This window comes from Bufo bufo, chromosome 7 (assembly GCF_905171765.1).
Source record: "Bufo bufo chromosome 7, aBufBuf1.1, whole genome shotgun sequence".
In the NCBI taxonomy this organism is placed as follows: domain Eukaryota; kingdom Metazoa; phylum Chordata; class Amphibia; order Anura; family Bufonidae; genus Bufo; species Bufo bufo.
This window is the reverse complement of record NC_053395.1, coordinates 8284104-8306238: the sequence shown is the minus strand read 5'-3', so window position 1 is coordinate 8306238 and position 22135 is coordinate 8284104. Positions and strand designations below refer to the sequence as shown.

The window sequence follows — 22135 nt, the reverse complement described above, 5'->3', positions numbered from 1 at the left end:
TGCAGCTCTGGAGTATAATACAGGATGTAACTCAGGATCAGTACAGGATAAGTAATGTATGTACACAGTGATTGCACCAGCAGAATAGTGAGTGCAGCTCTGGAGTATAATGCAGGATGTAACTCAGGATCAGTACAGGATAAGTAATGTATGTACACAGTGACTGCACCAGCAGAATAGTGAGTGCAGCTCTGGAGTATAATACAGGTTGTAACTCAGGATCAGTACAGGATAAGTAATGTATGTACACAGTGACTCCACCAGCAGAATAGTGAGTGCAGCTCTGGAGTATAATACAGGATGTAACTCAGGATCAGTACAGGATAAGTAATGTATGTACACAGTGACTCCACCAGCAGAATAGTGAGTGCAGCTCTGGAGTATAATACAGGATGTAACTCAGGATCAGTACAGGATAAGTAATGTATGTACACAGTGACTGCACCAGCAGAATAGTGAGTGCAGCTATGGAGTATAATACAGGATGTAACTGAGGATCAGTACAGGATAAGTAATGTATGTACACAGTGACTGCACCAGCAGAATAGTGAGTGCAGCTCTGGAGTGTAATACAGGATGTAACTCAGGATCAGTACAGGATAAGTAATGTATGTACACAGTGACTGCACCAGCAGAATAGTGAGTGCAGCTCTGGAGTATAATACAGGATGTAACTCAGGATCAGTACAGGATAAGTAATGTATGTACACAGTGACTGGACCAGCAGAATAGTGAGTGCAGCTCTGGAGTATAATACAGGATGTAACTCAGGATCAGTACAGCCACCTCTTCCAGTTGTGGCCCCTCTCAACTTTTTATCTGTAGCCTATAGAGTGACGGAATGAACAATGCAGGGTGGATTTATTTCACCCCCTCGGCCGCCGTATCGTATGTTATGCAAAATCAGACTGAATGATAAGAGCGTCTACCGCCCTGTAGTGCTGCTACACATCCTGCCGGTTACAATGTATTTACCCTGTGATTGAAACATATTTGTATCCTTCATAGGGTACAAATGAGCACTTAGCAAGCTCCGCCTCTAATGCCGCCAGATGTCACTGTTCGACCCTTTAAATAAGCCTTGAGAGATAACGGATGATGTATAAGCCTGCACCTCACGTATGTTGGAAAGACTTTAGGAGAATCAGGGTCCATTCACACGTCTGTAGTGTATTGCGGATACACCCGGCCGGCACCCCCATAGAACTGCCTGTTCTTGTCTGCTATTGCGGACAAGAATAGGACATGTTCTATTTTTTCTGGAGCTGCGGTCCGGAAGATCAGGGGCACGCTCCTGAAATGCGGTTGCGGACAGCACACTGTGTTCCATTCCTGCCCCATAGAGAATGAATGGGTCCGCACCCGTTCTGCAATTTGCGGAACGGATCCGGACCCATTCTGCGGACGTGTGAATGGACCCTCAGGTACATGCTGTAACACTGCCCTCCAGTGGTGACTGGCAGAACTACAGGACTGTGATGTAGTCACTGCCCCGCCCCTCCGTGATACCTCTGTAGTCACAGCCCCGCCCCTCCGTGATACCTCTGTAGTCACTGCCCCTCCATGATACCTCTGTAGTCACTGCCCCGCCCCTCCGTGATACCTCTGTAGTCACAGCCCCGCCCCTCCGTGATACCTCTGTAGTCACAGCCCCGCCCCTCCGTGATACCTCTGTAGTCACTGCCCCGCCCCTCCATGATACCTCTGTAGTCACAGCCCCACCCCTCCGTGATACCTCTGTAGTCACAGCCCCGCCCCTCCATGATACCTCTGTAGTCACAGCCCCGCCCCTCCGTTAAACCTCTGTAGTCACAGCCCCTCCGTGATACCTCTGTAGTCACAGCCCCGCCCCTCCGTGATACCTCTGTAGTCACAGCCCCGCCCCTCCGTGACACCTCTGTAGTCACAGCTCCACCCCTCCGTGATACCTCTGTAGTCACAGCTCCACCCCTCCGTGATACAGCGGGGTCCAGCGGGGAGACACAGGGGGTCCAGCAGGGAAGACACAGGGTGTCCAGCAGGGAAGACACAGGGCGTCCAGCGGGGAGACACGGGGTCCAGCGGTGAGACACAGGGGGTCCAGCGGGGAGACACAGGGGGTCCAGCGGGGAGACACAGGGGGTCCAGCGGGGAGACACAGGGGGTCCAGCGGGGAGACACAGGGGGTCCAGCGGGGAGACACAGGGGGTCCAACAGGGAGATACAGGAAGTCCAGCGGGGAGATACACGGGGTCCAGTAGGGAGATACACGGGGTCCAGCGGGGAGACACAGGGGTTCTGGCAGGAGGACACAGGGGGTCCAGCGGGGAGATACACGGGGTCCAGCGGGGAGACACAGGGGTTCTGGCGGGAAGACACAGGGGTCCAGCAAGGAGACACAGGGGGCCCAACGGGGAGAAACAAAGGGTCCAGCAGGGAGACACAGGGGGTCCAGCGGGAAGACACAGGGGGTACAGCGGGGAGAAACGGGGTACAGCGGGGAGACACAGGGGGTCCAGCAGGGAGACACAGGAAGTCCAGCGGGGAGACACAAAGGGTCCAGCAGGGAGAAACAAAGGGTCCAGCAGGGAGACACAGGGGTTCTGACGGGAAGACGCAGGGCGTGCTTTGCTGGAGGAAACAGAGGTGTCTGGTGGGAGGAAGTAAATAACTAGCTTTACAGTCAGCTAAGGCAGCTTTCTCTTCTCAAGGACCACACAGCTTGGTCTGCCATTATGGTCTCCACACCCTATAAAATCTGATGTCTCCCTGGTAGAACTCTGACCATGTAGAGTAGACTGAGATGATCGGGAGGGCTTTCATGAATTTCCATACCTCAATTTTCCGGCTGATGTAAACCCGAGCAGCATCTCGGCCTCAATTTCTGGAGTCATGCCAGTCTCTGATTAAAATGTCCAAGAACTGAAACAGCAAGAGAAGGGGAGACATCCAGCACCAGCTATAGAAAATAGAAAGACACAGCAGATATACAAACCTTATATAACTCCCCAACCTGAGGTCCAGCTCAAGCTTCTGAGATCACCAGCTCTTTACTGGTGCAGACAAGACAAGGTCACCTACTTGTAATTGCTGAGAGCCAAACTCTTCTCCCATGTGTAGATACTTCTAGAAGAACTTGGGTTGTGTTAGTCATTATTAATTATCAACAGGACACACTCACCCCGGTTCTGATGGGGCTCACAATCTAACCTACATTAGATGGACATGGACACATGACAGAGTCATTTCCTGGAGGACACTCAACTTATTGGTAAACAGTCCAAGCCCAACACGTCACACGCTACTCAAATCAGTCCAGACATATCAATCAATGGTCATTTCCTGGTTCCATCACCTTATGCATCATGCTCCCTCTCCACTGCAACCAGACACGATGAACCATGTTGTCCCCTGTGACGAATACCACGCCTCGCGCCCGCTTGACGTCACCTACGTCGAGCTCACGAGACACGGTATGGTCACGGGTTACCAAAAGCGTGATGTTACGCCCTCCAGAGGAGCAGGTAAGGTCAGATTGGTACAGTTTACATGGACACCTCCTGTCCACGCGGGCACAGAGAGGCGACAAGCTGAGAGAGCCTTTTCACTGCCGCAGTGCAAACAGCGCTGTCTCAGCCCGGATATCTGCCACCAGCTTCTCGTTTGATATAAGCCCGGTCCATTATTGGGATTATATGGGGTGAGAAACCAACCCGCGGTAGCTTATAACTAGGCCGAAACACGGACGTGGGGATTCGTGATCGACATACAAGACAGCACAAGATTAAATTATATATTTAATCGCCGTAAGGGCTCACTAGATATAACACAATATACACAGAGAATATATACAGTGGTCTGAGGTTACAGATACAGGTTATATGGGTACAACAGGGTTAAGCAGAGCAAAAGTCATTTACCGGGTAGTTGAAAGTTCTATGATGGTGGAATAGTCCTTAGCTTCAGTCACGTGGGGGCAGTGATGTCAGCAGTTTCCAGGTCTCTCCAAACACATAGCACGATCTGACCCCCTTTCAGAAAAAGACACGCCCGCTTGATGGAACAAACCTTTTAACCTGTAGCCGGTCCCTCCCCTCCCGGCCTTTTGGAGGGGTCCACCCTCCTCTCTGCTGGGCTGGCAGCAACTGACCCACAAAACCCTTTAGGGTTCATAGCTCCAGGCCAGCAGTTCACAGGGAGATGGTTCTGGGACCAACGGATCCGCCTGGGTTCCGGCTGCAAGTAGAGTCCAAACATGGTACCGTTATTTGGTTTCTATGGGGAGATATGTATATCTCCCTTCCCTGGCATTCTAGCCTCAAGCCAGGACTACGTGGATGATTGGTTTTGCCCCAGGATCACAAAAAGATAACTGAATTATGCCTGGGATGGAGGGACGATTCATAATTCCTTATGACATGTAGGTGCTAACATGTCTGGGAGGTAGCATTGATCCTGAGCAAGAGCTGAGACCTCCTGCTAGGGGTTTTCCTGCAGGATTAGCTTTCCTCCAACCTGGCTGTTTGAGGTGTGACTTTATCCACCTGGGGCCTCCTTGAAGCCTGGACCCCTGGGGCTTCCTCCCTTGCTAGTTGACAGCAGATGGCTGGGGGGTGGGAACATATTTTGCAGGCACACTGACTGTGTACATGCCAAAACGTGAATCAAATGACAATCAGGGCTGCCAATAAATGATAATCCATATTCCTCACATCCCCTAATAAAATGACTAAAATACTAGGATGTCAACAGGTCTCCTGCATCAGCCACAAGATCAGGTCTGAACTCAATACTTCATTAAGATGTAGTTGTCAGGCTCTAACTGCTCCATGCTGCCCAAAAGACCATCAAGAAAAAATAAAAATCTACCCCAAGGAGTCATCGTACCTCTGTAGTCTGCCCTCAAAGAGCCCCCAGAATCCTTCCAGAACTAGAAATCAATATCTTATTTTCAATGAACAGACAGAAATTCCTCCTATAATTATGATTTTGTAAAAGCAAGCAGAGGATTTGGATCTCCGTGTCGCCCCCGTGTTATCTTTTATGGATTTGTTCAAAAAAATAATGTGATCACATTGAAGAAAAACCACAAATAAGAAGGAAATCAGACATCTCTAATTAGAGGGCAGACATTTTGATTTAATAGATCGATCATTTATTGAATTGATCACAATTTCTTTTTTTTTTATCTATCACTTTAATGTGCAGAAAATATAGAGAAGAATATATAGAGACATTCTCCGAGGCATCGCAGACCTCATGACTCGATATATACTACACAGAGCATGAACTGTCAATGCTTGTAAGGTGCTGGAATGGAGTAGATTATGGGCATCCAACCATCAGGACCATGAGAAGAGGTCCCCAGGCTCTGCCACCTCGGCTCTTTTACCAAACATATACAGTGACTTTGAATTAAAGACAATGGAAGCCATGTGGTCATGTGATGCGCCCTCCGCTGCCCCTGGAGCTGTCACTTTTATGACTTCTTGTATGGGAGTCCTCATCGGTGGCCGGTCTCCTGTTGCTTTTTATGGAGTCATTGCAAACATCCCCATTCATCAAAATACACATTTAAAAATCTGTAAAGCGCCCCCTATATAAAAAATAAAAACACCAACAGATCATTGTATTCAAGGGAATCAAAAAGGATTGGGCCCCTTGTAAGATAAATGAAGAGGCCACAACGGTCCATAAAACCTGTAGTAGATTACAACATTTATCTACAGTGTTGAGTTGTCTCATTGGACCATGTCTCTTCTGCCTGGTGTCTACAGCTACAATGTTGGGAGTGATAGTTCACTTTTTCTTTGGCAACAGCTGTTGGGTGTCTTCTGTTGTTTCTGTATCATCATTGCCAGTATCCTTAGTCTTCTGATTCTTGTTCGTCTCCCTATGTCCTATAGCTCCCCCTACACCGGCTCCAACTCCAGTTCCGATGGCCCCTAGTGTGACCGATCCTCCAACTGCACCAATGGCCATGGCACCAACCTCCGCAGCCAGGATGGTTCCCGCCACAGCTGCTCCTGCAATGCCTCCAGCCAAGCAGAGGACCGAACCACCCACGGCGCACCCGATCCCTACTGCACACTTCGTGAAGCGATTGGAGTATTCATCACAGAATCTTTTCACTTCATGGTCCAAAAACTTCTCCATCTTGTCCTTGAGCTTCTGCTTCTCTTCATTGCTGCCTAACAGACTCTTCCTGTAAGCAGTCAGAAGACGAGATGCCTCCAATCCAACCTTCTCCCTCATCTCAGAGGGCTTAACCCTCATGATCTTAAATGAAGAGGAGTTTTTTGGAGCCTAAGGGAGACACAAAGAGGTCAGAGTTCATTGCCTAGGATGAGTGTCTTATATACAGCGCTGCACAGACAGAGAACTATCGCTTGTGTGGAGTGAATGGAAGCATCCAAAGTGGAATTGAATCCAAAGTGTAGGAAAAATTTGATTAGTCGCGAAGCTGAATTTCCTCGCTCTTCGTGGTAACTAATCGATGTTTTCTAAAATTGTGTCTTAAAATTTATACTCACCTCATCCACTTAATCAGGGAGAAGCCATCCGCGCCAAAGGACCTGCTGCAAGTGTAATGACGTCACCAGCGATAAAGGCGGGAGCGGACAGCCTTTCGGCGAGCAAGTGGATGAGGTGAGTATAAGTTTTTTTTTTTTAAACCCCAGAGCATCTGAACGTGAGTCTCAGGTGCCACGATCAGCGTTGAATGTGGCATTTAAGGGGTTAAATGATGGGGGGCGGTGCGATCGCCATTCCCCATCATTGCGTCCACTCCATACAATGAAAAGTGATTTGTGACAAAGGAACTTGTTACAAATCAAAATTCTTCACAAAGTTCAGTGAAGCTGCTGAATCACATTTTTTCAAAACTTTGCTCATCTCTAGTCATCACCAACCAAAGACAATTTCTAATCTGTGCAGGAATAGTGACACCATGAGTCCACTCCTATCTGATGACATCATGAGTCCACTCCTATCTAATGACCTCATCATTCTACTCCTATCTGATGACATCATGAGTCCACTTCTATCTGATGACATCATGAGTCCACTTCTATCTGATGACATCATGAGTCCACTCATATCTGATGACATCATGAATCCACTCCTCTCTGATGACATCATGATTCCACTCCTATCTCATGACATCATGAGTCCCCTCCTATCTCATGACATCAAGAGTCCACTCCTATCTGATAACATCATGAGTCCACTCCTATCTCATGGCATCAAGAGTCCACTCCTAACTCATGACATCAAGAGTCCACTCCTATGTAATGACATCAAGAGTCCACTCCTATGTGATGACATCAAGAGTCCACTCCTATGTGATGACATCATGAGTCCACTCCTATCTCATGACATCATGAGTCCCCTCCTATCTCATGACATCAAGAGTCCACTCCTATGTGATAACATCATGAGTCCACTCTTATCTCATGACATCAAGAGTCCACTCCTATGTGATGACATCATGAGTCCACTCCTATCTGATGACATCATGAGTCCACTCCTATCTCATGACACCATGAGTCCCCTCCTATCTCATGACATCAAGAGTCCACTCCTATGTGATAACATCATGAGTCCACTCCTATGTGATGACATCATGAGTCCACTCCTATCTGATGACATCATGAGTCCACTCCTATCTCATGACACCATGAGTCCCCTCCTATCTCATGACATCAAGAGTCCACTCCTATGTGATAACATCATGAGTCCACTCCTATCTCATGACATCATGAGTCCCCTCCTATCTCATGACATCAAGAGTCCACTCCTATGTGATAACACCATGAGTCCACTCTTATCTCATGACATCATGAGTCCCCTCCCATCTCATGACATCAAGAGTCCACTCCTATGTGATAACATCATGAGTCCACTCCTATCTGATGACATCAACAGTCCACTCCTATGTGATAACATCATGAGTCCACTCCTATCTCATGGCATCAAGAGTCCACTCGTATCTCATGACATCAAGAGTCCACTCCTATGTGATGACATCATGAGTCCACTCCTATCTGATGACATCATGAGTCCACTCCTATCTCATGACACCATGAGTCCCCTCCTATCTCATGACATCAAGAGTCCACTCCTATGTGATAACATCATGAGTCCACTCCTATCTCATGACATCATGAGTCCCCTCCCATCTCATGACATCAAGAGTCCACTCCTATGTGATAACATCATGAGTCCACTCCTATCTGATGACATCATGAGTCCACTCCTATCTCATGACACCATGAGTCCCCTCCTATCTCATGACATCAAGAGTCCACTCCTATGTGATAACATCATGAGTCCACTCTTATCTCATGACATCATGAGTCCCCTCCCATCTCATGACATCATGAGTCCCCTCCTATCTCATGACATCAAGAGTCCACTCCTATGTGATAACACCATGAGTCCACTCTTATCTCATGACATCATGAGTCCCCTCCCATCTCATGACATCAAGAGTCCACTCCTATGTGATAACATCATGAGTCCACTCCTATCTGATGACATCAACAGTCCACTCCTATGTGATAACATCATGAGTCCACTCCTATCTCATGGCATCAAGAGTCCACTCGTATCTCATGACATCAAGAGTCCACTCCTATGTGATGACATCATGAGTCCACTCCTATCTGATGACATCATGAGTCCACTCCTATCTCATGACACCATGAGTCCCCTCCTATCTCATGACATCAAGAGTCCACTCCTATGTGATAACATCATGAGTCCACTCCTATCTCATGACATCATGAGTCCCCTCCCATCTCATGACATCAAGAGTCCACTCCTATGTGATAACATCATGAGTCCACTCCTATCTGATGACATCATGAGTCCACTCCTATCTCATGACACCATGAGTCCCCTCCTATCTCATGACATCAAGAGTCCACTCCTATGTGATAACATCATGAGTCCACTCTTATCTCATGACATCATGAGTCCCCTCCCATCTCATGACATCAAGAGTCCACTCCTATGTGATGACATCATGAGTCCACTCCTATCTGATGACATCATGAGTCCACTCCTATCTCATGACACCATGAGTCCCCTCCTATCTCATGACATCAAGAGTCCACTCCTATGTGATAACATCATGAGTCCACTCCTATCTCATGACATCATGAGTCCCCTCCTATCTCATGACATCAAGAGTCCACTCCTATGTGATAACACCATGAGTCCACTCTTATCTCATGACATCATGAGTCCCCTCCCATCTCATGACATCAAGAGTCCACTCCTATGTGATAACATCATGAGTCCACTCCTATCTGATGACATCAACAGTCCACTCCTATGTGATAACATCATGAGTCCACTCCTATCTCATGGCATCAAGAGTCCACTCGTATCTCATGACATCAAGAGTCCACTCCTATGTGATGACATCATGAGTCCACTCCTATCTGATGACATCATGAGTCCACTCCTATCTCATGACACCATGAATCCCCTCCTATCTCATGACATCAAGAGTCCACTCCTATGTGATAACATCATGAGTCCACTCCTATCTCATGACATCATGAGTCCCCTCCTATCTCATGACATCAAGAGTCCACTCCTATGTGATAACACCATGAGTCCACTCTTATCTCATGACATCATGAGTCCCCTCCCATCTCATGACATCAAGAGTCCACTCCTATGTGATAACATCATGAGTCCACTCCTATCTGATGACATCAACAGTCCACTCCTATGTGATAACATCATGAGTCCACTCCTATCTCATGGCATCAAGAGTCCACTCGTATCTCATGACATCAAGAGTCCACTCCTATGTGATGACATCATGAGTCCACTCCTATCTGATGACATCATGAGTCCACTCCTATCTCATGACACCATGAGTCCCCTCCTATCTCATGACATCAAGAGTCCACTCCTATGTGATAACATCATGAGTCCACTCCTATCTCATGACATCATGAGTCCCCTCCCATCTCATGACATCAAGAGTCCACTCCTATGTGAAAACATCATGAGTCCACTCCTATCTCATGACATCAAGAGTAAATTTCTATCTCATGACATCAAGAGTCCAGTCCTATGTGATAACATCATGAGTCCACTCCTATCTGATGACATCATGAGTCCACTCCTATCTGATGACATCATGAGTCCACTCCTATCTGATGACATCATGAGTCCACTCCTATCTGATAACATCATTAGTCCACGTCCACGCCTTATTAATGATGACATCACAAGTCCACTGTAACATCAGACCAGTCACCACAATGAGAACTGTTGATCCATCCCCTGTAATACAGTCTTTCTACACGATGGTATAAGTATTCAGTGGTGACAGTAAAAGGGGAGGAGCTGTGACAACCAATGCACCAGAAAGAGGCCAGTGGTCATCATTAATAATTCAGGACGTGCTCATGGTGGAACTTAAGAGCGGCTGCTACACAGTTTAAGAGATTGTACTGGATTAAAAAACATGGCGACTTCCAACAACAGCTTCAACCCCGTCTATGGAATGAGCTGCAATACCAGACCACTGTAAATAGAAGGAACAGGGTCCCCCTTCCTCTTCCCCATTAACCAGCTCACGGAATATATTGACCGCTATCGTTCTCTTACCTCTTTTTCCACAAAATCCTGGAATTTATTTTCTGTGTTTGTCTTGTTTTCACTGTTTAGACGTGAATTTAACATCTGAAAGAAGATTGCGAGACGTTAATGCAGGCGACATAACCGCTTTGTAGAGGGCATATGGGGTGCTGACATCTAGTGGTCATTGTGATCACTGCAGAAATGGGGATGAGAAACTGCACAATAAAGGTGATGGCAATTATCAGAAAATATATGACAAAACAGAGTACAGATGACAGCTTCTTCTTTAGGTGACATTTTCATGGCAAAGATTGTTTTACAAATTCATATGTTTGAAATGCTTGGACAGCACATCATGGGTGTGGTGACATTATCCTGATTTGGGGAAAGGGATGCACTGTTTCCAGTGGCGATATGTGACATTACACTATTACCTCTACTGGGGAAGCAAAGCTGAAGTGTTCTTCATCCAACACGCTGACAAAACCCTAAAATGTATTAAAAAGAATTAAAAGAACAAAGAAAACCTTCACAAACACATCAAGCTTCATGTTATATGGAGAGGCTGAAAAGCCTGGACTAGTCCAGCTCTCACAGCCAGAATTGGGGAGCTCACTAAATAGAGATTATACAGCCACCACTAAAGGGAGCTCACTACATAGAGATTATACAGCCACCACTAGAGGGAGCTGACTACATACACATTATACAGCCACCAGTAGAGGGAGTTTACTACATACAGATTATAGAGCCACCACTAGAGGGAGCTCACTACATACAGATTATACAGCCACCACTAGAGAGAGCTCACTGCATACAGATTATACAGCCCCCACTAGAGGGAGCTCACTACACACACATTATACAGCAGCCACTAGAGGGAGCTCACTACATACAGATTATACAGCCACAACTAGAGAGAGCTCACTGCATACAGATTATACAGCCCCCACTAGAGAGAGCTCACTACATACAGATTATACAGCCATCACTAGAGGGAGTTCACTACACACACATTATACAGCCCCCACTAGGGGGAGCTCACTACATGCAGATTACACAGCCACCACTAGAGAGAGCTCACTACATACAGAATATACAGCCACCAGTAGGGGGAGCTCACTATATGCAGATTATACAGCCACCACTAGGGGTAGCTCACTACATACAGATTATACAGACACCACAAGGGGGAGCTTACTGCATACAGATTATACAGTCACCACTAGAGGGAGCTCACTACATACAGATTATACAGCCACCACTAGAGGGAGCTCACTGCATACAGATTATACAGCCACCACTAGTGGGAGCTAACTACATACAGATTGTACAGCCACCACTAGAGGGAGCTCACTACATACAGACTATATAGCCCCCACTATAGGGAGCTCATTACATACAGATTATACAGCCACCACTAGAGGGAGCTCACTACATACAGATTATACAGCCACCACTAGAGGGAGCTCACTACATACAGATTATACAGCCACCACTAGAGGGAGCTCACTACATACAGATTATACAGCCACCACTAGAGGGAGCTCACTACATACAGATTATACAGCCACCACTAGAGGGAGCTCACTACATACAGATTAAATAGACTCCACCAGAGGGAGCTCACTACAGACAGACCATACAGCCACCACTAGAGGGAACTAACTACATACAGATTATACAGTCACCACTAGAGGGAGCTCACTACATACAGATTATACAGTCACCACCAGAGGGAGCTCACTACATACAGATTATACAGTCACCACTAGAGGCAGCTCACTACATACAGATTTTATTACAAGACCCGAAGGCTCGTATTGCAATTCTCCTTCTTTACTCTGACCAATAGCAGCAAAGAAAATAGAAAAATATTGAAACATGTGAACAGCCCCTCCCCATAGTCCCCCTATAACTGGCCACACCGCCTGCAAAACCTCCTCTTTCTTTGCTGCTGACCGCAGAGATAAGTAGTGAGATTTGCTGTTTCATGTCATTGTGACTTACATATATATATATAGATATTGTTTGGTTGGTTTATCTGTACTTTGCTTTTTCCCCCCTTTTGGGGCAAGTTGGGGGTATTTATTGATATATATACTTTTCATGACTTTCATTTTGCTTTTGTTTGGGGTTACTTGTTACCTCCTCGGCTGTTTTGGCGTTTAGGAGGTTAATTTTGCGCCCCTTATCGGTATTTCGTCTTCATCCCCCGTTTGCGTTTATTCCCAACTTCCTGTGCCCTTTCTGCTCCCCCTCCCTTATCGGGCGGCTCTTTTTCCCGCCGCTTACCTCAGTGCGGCTGCGGCGGCTCTCCCTGTCTTCCTTGCTAGTGCGCCCGAGATCTCGCGAGATCTCGGGTACTTCCGCCGTGACGTCATCGCATCTCGGAACTCCGGCCGCATCGGTCCGTCCTCGGTCTTCCTTTACAGGTTTTCCCCAGCATTTTTTCTTCTTTTACTGGCCTGGGGCAAATCCCCTTGCCAGCTAATCACCCCACAGTATATTTAGTTTTCCCACATTATAGATATTAATTTCAGCAGTCTCCAGTTATAATAAATAATTGCCAGCATGCCTAAAAAGGTACATAGTGGCCAGGGCCCTGCAGAGGAGGACATTCCTCTAGTGGAATTAACCCCTTCGGGGGAAGATGGTCATGCCCCGATCCCTGGTGATCAGGGTTCTGATTTTCAGGCGTCAATATCTAGCGCCATAGCTGCAGCCATGGGATCTATGAGTTCGGTCATATCCCAAACTATTGCCCAGGCCCTTGCTGCCCATCCGGCTACCTCTCTAACCCCGCAGCCCATCATGGTGTCCTCACCCACCGGGCCAGGGCCGTCTGCCTCCAGAAAAAGAATTAATAAAGGTGATGATGTTTCCACCAATGTTGGCGCGCTTGGTCCGCGCAAGAGAGCCTGTACACGTCAGGCAGAACGCACGCGAAATTGGAAAAGTGCTAGAGCACTACAGGATTTAGATTCCGACTCTGAGGTCGGATCCGAGGAGGAGGCTATGGATGAAGCCTTTGAGGAGGCAGAGGAGGACCCATCAGGGGTCATGGATGATAACCCTCTACCCGGGTGTAGCTCCCTAATGTCCGCTGCAGAAGGTATGCCTGCATCTTTAACGGACCCCTCTGGGGAACCCTTGTTTGACCCAGACTCACTCCACCACCCCCGTTCGGCTGAGTGGTTACCTTTGGAGCACGTCTCCAAATATTTGGAAGCTAGAGTGCGCTGTCCTCGTTCCAAAGAGGCTCGCAATAAGCTTAGGGCGGAATGCCCCAGACCTGTCATCCCTAACAGGGTATGCGAGATTCCTGCTATCGATCCCAAAATGATGCAGTTCCTAGCCAAATCCGGTTGGAACCCACGTAGGGGTCTGGAGTCGGCATTAAGGTCCTGTCAAGATAAGTTCCTTGACATCTTTGGACCGCTAGCTAAGCTATTTGACCTAGCGGAGGTGGCTAAGGCCGAAAATAAACAGGTTGATCCTGTAGAGTTACGCAAATAAGTACAACGAGCCATTTGCATAGCGGGGAACGTAAATACGTCCTTAGCTATAGAGAGGAGAAAGGCCATCCTTTTCAAAATTGAGCCAAAATTATCTAACCTAGCCCTTACTGAGGCTGGTAAGGAGGCCCAGGGCCTTTTATTTGGAGAACCTTTCATCAAGGACCTAGGGAGGTTTGTGGGGGCTTTCACTGCCCTAGACAAAGCCCAAAGCTCTATGAACAGAGTTTTCCACGGTAGGGTCTCTACTAGGGCCAGCAGCTTTAGGGGCCGCCTGTCCGGCCGTGCCCAGTTTCAGTCCTGAGGCTCCTTTTCTCAGAGATCTACCTTCCAGGAGCACAGACGGGAGCCGTCGTCTTTCTTCCCTTCCCGAGGAAATTCCTGGCGTCCAAGAGGATATAGAGGAAATCCTAATTCCAGACGTCCCTACGGTGAGTCCACCAACTCATTTCAGTTCTTTAAATGCTTGTGTAGGGGGCAGGCTACGTCTTTTTTCTCCAGCATGGTCCCGTATCACCTCAGACCCATGGGTCCTTTCCACGGTCAGGGGTTTCCACATCGAGCTGACGTCATCCCCACTGTCTATCCCAACCCCACACCCTGTGGTGCTGTCAGCGGAAAGCCGCATACTGGTCGACTCAGAAATGTCGGACCTTGTCCGCAAAGGAGCCATAGAACCGGCTCTGATGTCCCCTTGCGTGATAATCAGCAATATTTTTCTAGTGGCAAAGAAGGGGGGCCAGCTTCGGCCTGTTATCAATTTACGCGCCCTCAACGCGTTTGTCAGATACCGCCATTTCAAGATGGAGGGCATCCATCTCCTTCGGGACCTCCTGCAGATGGGCGATTGGATGGTCAAGCTGGACTTGAAGGACGCTTATCTTACTGTCCCAGTAGAGGACGCGTCCAGGAACCTTCTCTGTTTCTCTTGGCAGGACAGGATTTGGCGGTTCACATGCCTCCCATTCGGCCTCTCTTCAGCTCCCTGGTGCTTCACCAAGCTGATGCGCCCAGCTATGGCATGGCTATGCAGTCGGGGAGTTCGCCTCATCGTATATCTGGACGACATTCTGATCATGGCCCATAATCGGTCAGTATTGCTGAATCATCTTCAATGGACCATGGATCTTCTGTCGGATCTGGGTTTCCTCCTCAATCAGGAGAAATCCTGCTTCACCCCGTCTCGCGAGATGGAGTTCTTGGGGTTCCTGGTGGATTCCACGGCAGGGACACTCAGCCTACCTCCGGCCAAGGTTCGGTCAATACGGAAGGAGTTGTGCAAAGCCAGGTCATCTTCCCAGATCCCTTTGCGCCAACTAGCGAGGATCATAGGTCTGCTGGCCTCATCTATCCAGGCTGTTTTTCCAGCTCCGCTCCACTATCGGGCTCTTCAGCGCCTGAAAATTTCCCATCTACAGGCGGGAGCTTCCTATGCGGATTGGATCTCCCTGGACGAGGAGACCAAGGAGGAACTATCCTGGTGGATCCACAATTTGCAAGCTTGGAACGGCAAGGCTATCTTCGGCCATCGTCCCGATTTCGTGGTGGATTCGGATGCCAGCCTGTCGGGCTGGGGAGCTCATTGCGAGGGGATCACAACTGGAGGCGGTTGGTCAGAGGCCGAGGCAGGATTCCATATCAATGCACTGGAACTGTTGGCTGGATCATTCGCGATCAAGAGCTTCACGAGAGACACGGCCAGATCCTGCATCCAACTACGCATGGACAATGTGTCTGCGGTGAGATACATCAACGGCATGGGCGGAACCCGTTCCACCATCTTGTCTCGTTTGGCGAAGGATTTCTGGGACTACTGCCTAGACAAGGAGTTGATTGTTTTGGCGGAATATCTTCCAGGCGTCCAGAACATTCATGCGGATTGGAGTTCTCGGTATCTTTCCGATTCCAGCGACTGGCAGTTAGATCCAAAGGTTTTCCGTTCCTTAATGTCAGTTTGGGGTCCTTTTTGCATCGACCTGTTTGCTTCCCGTCTGAACTCGCAACTACAACGCTTTTACAGCTGGCGCCTGGACCCGGAAGCCGAAGCGGTGGACGCATTCCTGCAGGATTGGTCCAGAGATCTGCTCTACGCGTTTCCTCCATTCCAGCTGATTCCCAGGACCCTGATTCAAGTACGACGGTATTCGGTGGATCTGGTGCTGCTAGTCCCATTTTGGAACTCCCAGTCGTGGTTTCCCCACCTTCTGGAGATGATGATAGAGATCCCGTACCTGCTCCCAACATCTCAGACTCTCCTCCGAGGTCCGAATCACCAACTACATCCTCTTCTCTTCGAAGGATCTCTACGCCTGCTGGCATGTCGGATTTCAGGGGACCCTGGGAAGTCCCAGGAGTTTCGGGAACAGCTAGAGTCCTTTTGGAAAATGCATGGGCCCCAGGCACCAGGAGATCTTACAGATCAGCCTGGGGATCTTGGGCTCGCTGGTGCGTGGCTAGGGACTTGGATCCCGTATCGGCACCTGTGACGGAGATCTTACATTTCCTATCTTCTTTGTTTGACCAGGGCAAGGCTTATCGCACAATCAGCCTGTTCAGATCGGCTATTTCTGCCTCTCATCAAGGTTTTGATGGCACTCCTGCGGGGCAACATCCCTTAGTATGTCGTCTCCTGCGCGGTTCTCGGATGTCTCGTCCTCCTAGGCCTAGATTTTCTGCCACTTGGGATGTGTCTTGTGTCCTTTCCTTTTTATCCTCTTGGCCTCAGAATGCGGACCTTTCCCTACGGCAACTGTCGGCGAAGCTCGTCACTCTTTTTTGTCTGATTTCCTGCAAGCGGGTTTCAGACGTTCGGGCTTTGGACTATGATGCCCGCTCGTACACCCCGGAGGGGGTCTCCTTTGACATCTCTAGGAGGACCAAGACCCACATACTTTTGGTCGCTTATCCTGCTTTCCCGGCCTCGCCTTCACTTTGTCCCGTAGCGTGCCTCAAGGAATATGAAGCTCGCACTTCTCTTCATCGGTCACGAGAGTTTCCGCAGCTTTTCCTTTCTACCATTCGTCCTTTTGTCCCAGTGACCACTCCCACGCTGGCTAGGTGGATGAAGTGGATCATGGAACTTGCGGGCGTGGACACTTTTATTTTTTCGGCGCATTCCGCTAGGGGGGCATCTGCTACCTCTTTGGCGGTTTCTGGCGCCAGACTGGAGGACATTTTGAAATTGGCGGACTGGTCCAGAGTATCCATGTTTAGGGAATTTTACTTTCGTCCAGGTCCTCACGTTTTCTCATCAATTATTGAGAATTTATCTTAACTTTGAACTTGCAATACGAGCCTCCGGGTCTTGTAATAAAATCAGATGATTTTCCTATTTCATGACGTAAAGTCATGATTTTATTAAAGACACGGAGGCGAGTATTGCCCACCCTATGTGTTTTCCCTCCCTATGGGGTTTTAAAATAGGAATGATTTTGACTGTGTGTCATTTGCATATTGCTTTAACTCTATGAGTTTTTTCCTGAGTAGGTTTGTCGCAACCATTTATTTGTGAATACAATGTCACAATTTGCTTCTATCATGGTTCTGTTTTTCGCCTTTTTTCAGGTTGAGATCGGCCTACTAAGTGGTATCCTTTGGTCTACATCTTGGTTCGGAGGGTCGGCAGTTTGGTTCCAGCCGATCGTGTGATGTGGACAGCTTCACGAGATTCTTCAGCGTTGTTCCCAGGCTGTTTCGGTTCCTGGTTGGCGGTTCAGTTGGACTTTTTCGGTTTGGACTTACAAAGAAAGAGGAGGTTTTGCAGGCGGTGTGGCCTGTTATAGGGAGACTATGGGGAGGGGCTGTTCACATGTTTCAATATTTTTCTTTGCTGCTATTGGTCAGAGTAAAGAAGGAGAATTGCAATACTCGCCTCCGTGTCTTTAATAAAATCATGACTTTACGTCATGAAATAGGAAAATCATCTGATTATACTGCCAGAATTGGGGAAGCTCACTACATACAGATTATAGAGCCACCACTAGAGGGAGCTCACTACATACAGATTATACATCCACCACTAGAGGGAGCTCACTACATACAGATTATACAGCCACCACTAGAGGGAGATCACTACATACAGATTATACAACCACTACTAGAGGGAGATCACTACATACAGATTATACAGCCACCACTAGAGGGAGCTCACTACATACAGATTGTACAGTGACCACTAGGGGGAGCTCACTACATCCAGATTATACAGCTACCACTAGAGGGAGCTCACTGCATACAGATTATACAGCCACCACTAGGGGGAGTTCACTGCATACAGATTATACAGCCACCACTAGAGGGAGCTCACTACATACAGATTTTACAGCCATCACTAGATGGAGCTCACTGCACACAGATTATACACCCACCACTAGGGGGAGCTCACTGCATACAGATTATACAGTCACCACTAGAGGGAGCTCCCATTATACTTTTTTATTGTTCAGTTCTATGTATAATTAGTCTGCACTGAGCTCCCACTAGTGGTGGCTTTAGGTAATGTAAATTTTGTCATGTAGGGTATTCGGAGTTCTGTACCAGAAAATTAATTACGATTTATTATACAATTAATCTCTGCTAAATGCTGGACCTCTCATGACCTGGTTTAGACGGGGACATTAAAGTGCTTCTGTCACCCCACTAAACTCATTTTTTTTTTTTTCTGTACTTATAATCCCTATTCTGCGATATTGCCATACATTATGTTATTAATAATTTTCATTCAATAGATTTGGCAAAAAACTTACTTTTATGATATGCTAATTACCTGTCTACCAGCAAGTAGGGCGTCTACTTGCTGGTAGCAGCCGCCGATGACGTCTTCTCTTTCGGTGATGTCATCGGCGCAGGCGCACTGAGGGAGTGCTGAGGAGGCGAGCCTCCTTATCTCAGAGCGCCTGCGCCGAATCAACACAGGCACGCGATTTTTGAAATGCTGACAGGGACGGCCGGAGGAGGAGATCCCGGCTGGCCCTGTCAATCAACAGGAGGAGGGGGCGTTTTTCTGCGGCTGCTACCAGCAAGTAGACGCCCTACTTGCTGGTAGAAATTTAATTAGCATATCATAAAAGTATGTTTTTTGCCAAATCTACTGAACGAAAATTATTAATAACATAATGTATAGCAATATCGCAGTATAGGGATTATAAGTACACAAAAAAAAAATGAGTTTAGTGGGGTGACAGAAGCCCTTTAAGTATGGATTTTATCTTCATAACTTTCTCAGTCCGGCATCTATAGATTGCTATAGGGTCTCTGGAGAGGAGAGAGCAGGCGCCTCTGGTATGGATCCTGCAGTGCTCTGGCTTGTCTACCACATTACTACAGGTACAGACACCCTTATAATGAACGGTGATGTCCTGCTGTGTGATAGGATTATTAGCATTTCATGTACAACCTTCAGAGTTTGACCCAAATGACCACACGTGATCCTCTCGCCGTGGACATCAGTTTTACGGTGGAGCCAAACTCCTTTCACAAGGTCTGAGACGTACGTTGTCAGGTGATCCCTGAAGTCGTCATCCATGTCTGTGAATTAAGAGATGTATCATCATCATCATCATCACTCTGGAATATAACCTACAGCTTAGATGGTGTTCGAGACCAGTGGATGACTGCAGCTAGATATAGGTGGTCATCCTGATACTGGTAATCACCCACATCATTATAGTTAATAACAATGAGTTCAGGTCTTATTTGTAGGAAGAGAACAGGGGCAGTTAGTGCACTGGGATGGGTGTCTTATAGTGAGGGCAGCTGCTGGAGCTGTTCATGAGTAGCACTGGCTGCACAAAGATAATTTAAAGAGACAGTACTTTTTTTTTTATTCACGAGCAAGCCTTTTCCCCCAAAAAACTGTTAGAAAGCTTCTATAGTTTATAAGTGTTTTATAAGTATTTTCTCAACAACTCCAGCAGCATATATTATGCTGTATATTCTGTGCAATTGCACCTTATTCTTTCCAAAAAACAGTTGCCATTTTACTACTGTTTGCAATTCAGCGCATTTTAGTGCATAAATATACCAGTTTAATTCAGTGCATTTTTAGTCAACATATAACTTTAATCTACCATGAATGGGTTGTGTTATAGTAACAGCATTTTTATACCAGTTTCAGTTAAAGCATTGAATTACCTTTGTAAATTGTTAATACCAGTGTGCAGTGTGTTTACATTGAATCCCATTTAAAATTGTCAATACCAGTGTGCAGTTTGGTCATAGATGGGGAGGGACATTTATTTGCACCTTTGTCTGTTAATTATGGAAAAAAATATTGCAATTTTTCTAGTAGCATTTAATCAGTGTACCAAACCTGTGGCTTGGCATTGTTGAAATTGGCCTTATAATAAACTGTCTGGTAAATTACAGACTGGAAAGCAAAAGACTAGTGGCTCGTCATCCACAAGTGAGAATGTGAGTGGCTGCAGTAGTGCAAACAGCAGTAGCAGCACAGTTGGCACCAAACGTACAGCCAGTAGTAGTAGTATGAGCAAGCCATAGTTTTTTCGGGTAGGCACCCAATCATTGAGGACAAAGAAGATAAGATTGTTGACTGAATGGCTCACTCCTCCTCTCAGTCACAGCAGGATGACGTGGAGGTGAATTCTGAGTCCATCAACATGCCTTGTAGGCAAGGCCCCAGTGTTCCTCTTGCTCCTCCTCGTTGTAGCCCCAGATAAGGCCTTCAGTGGTGTCCTCTCTGTCTTCACTGAAAATACAACAAAACTCCACCATTAGTGGAAGTGGCAGCCATGGCGGCAGTGGCACTTGGGGTAAAAATGGAGGAGAGAATTGTGAGGGGGGTCAGGGAGACCATTATGACACATCACAGTCAGATAAAAATGGCGGGGATGGGGGTGGGTGAGGACTCATAGAATTAAAATAAGCCGTGGGCGTTCAAACACAAACATAGGTACCAGAGGTATATTGCAGCATGGGGTGGTATCACCAGATCCTGTGGGAAAATAGAACTGGCCAGAATTCCCAGTCAGAAAAAGTCTGTCCTCCTTCTTCTGGTCTTTTTTGTGGCAGCCAGCCTGCATCCCCAAGCTGTACAGTGTTCTTGTCATCATCATCAGCTGCTTCTTCTCACGCTCAGACTCCTCCTTTTTCTTCTCCTCCGCACCTTTGTGAGACATCCATTATGGAATGTGTGGCCATGAGAAAACTATGACTAACTTATATGCAAGCAGAACCCCCACCTTGCCAAGTTGCTGGTGGTGCAGTTGCTGCCTTACCAATTATTTGTAAATGAGGGAACATCAACTGGAGGGCCTCAAGCCTGACTCGTGGAAACCCAAGACGATCCACAAGCTAATCAGAGCAAAGGACTTGGTAGAGTCAATTCCAGGGCTCCCTGATGACATCACAGAGACAGTATGGACTAATGTGTCTTCATACAGGTTAACCAATAGGCACATGGACTTGTCATGGATGGCCATCCAGGGAGGCTTGCCTATCCGGTCATTCATGCACGCCCCCAGTGCAAAACCCGGTACTGTCCCAGGTGCCCTTTCACGGAGGAAACATCTTATCACCTGTTTTGGGAGTGCCCCTTTGTGCAGTGCCCCCCCCCCCCGGGGCCGAACTGAGTTCTGCCTCTGCTCTGCAGCTGCTGCACTGCGCAGCGCCGCAAAGTGAGGAGCGGTATCTATCAGGAGCATGCACGCGCCCTGATGAATCACCAGGCGGGAAAGACATTGCAGAGCTGGAGCCGCCCGCAGTGTGCCGGCCGCTTCAGGACTCCACAACCACAGGCAGCCTGAATGAATGAGCGAGAGCGACACTACCACAGTGAGTGACAGTCAGTGTCACAGACTAGTCAGTGTGACAGTACTCCCTGAGTGTTAGGTGTGGGGTGACCAGGCGGTATATGAAGGGGTAATACTGGTGGTAGGCCTGGTATTCTGCAGACCATCTGCTTGTAGGTTACATATGACAAAAGCCTGGAAGCGTTCAGGTACAGAACACGACATTTCATTTGTTGGCGACAAAATGCAAATGAACATATTGCTGAGACTATAACAAAGGGG

At 47.5% G+C, this 22135-nt stretch overlaps 1 protein-coding gene across 3 annotated transcripts in view; it reads right to left on the bottom strand.

Annotated features, from left to right (window-relative positions):
• Positions 1-5117: 5117 nt before the first annotated feature.
• The window catches only part of LOC121007700 (RING finger protein 112-like), a 94759-nt gene continuing 77741 nt past the window's right edge, over positions 5118-22135 (bottom strand). For all 3 annotated transcript variants that reach the window (XM_040439819.1, XM_040439818.1, XM_040439817.1), the window contains 4 exons: positions 19501-19631; positions 11022-11075; positions 10615-10689; positions 5118-6285 (listed from right to left, as the gene is read on the bottom strand). In XM_040439819.1, coding sequence (XP_040295753.1) covers positions 5779-6285; positions 10615-10689; positions 11022-11075; positions 19501-19631 — 767 coding nt within the window. In that variant the 3' untranslated portion in view covers positions 5118-5778. The remainder of the gene's footprint in view (positions 6286-10614; positions 10690-11021; positions 11076-19500; positions 19632-22135) is intronic.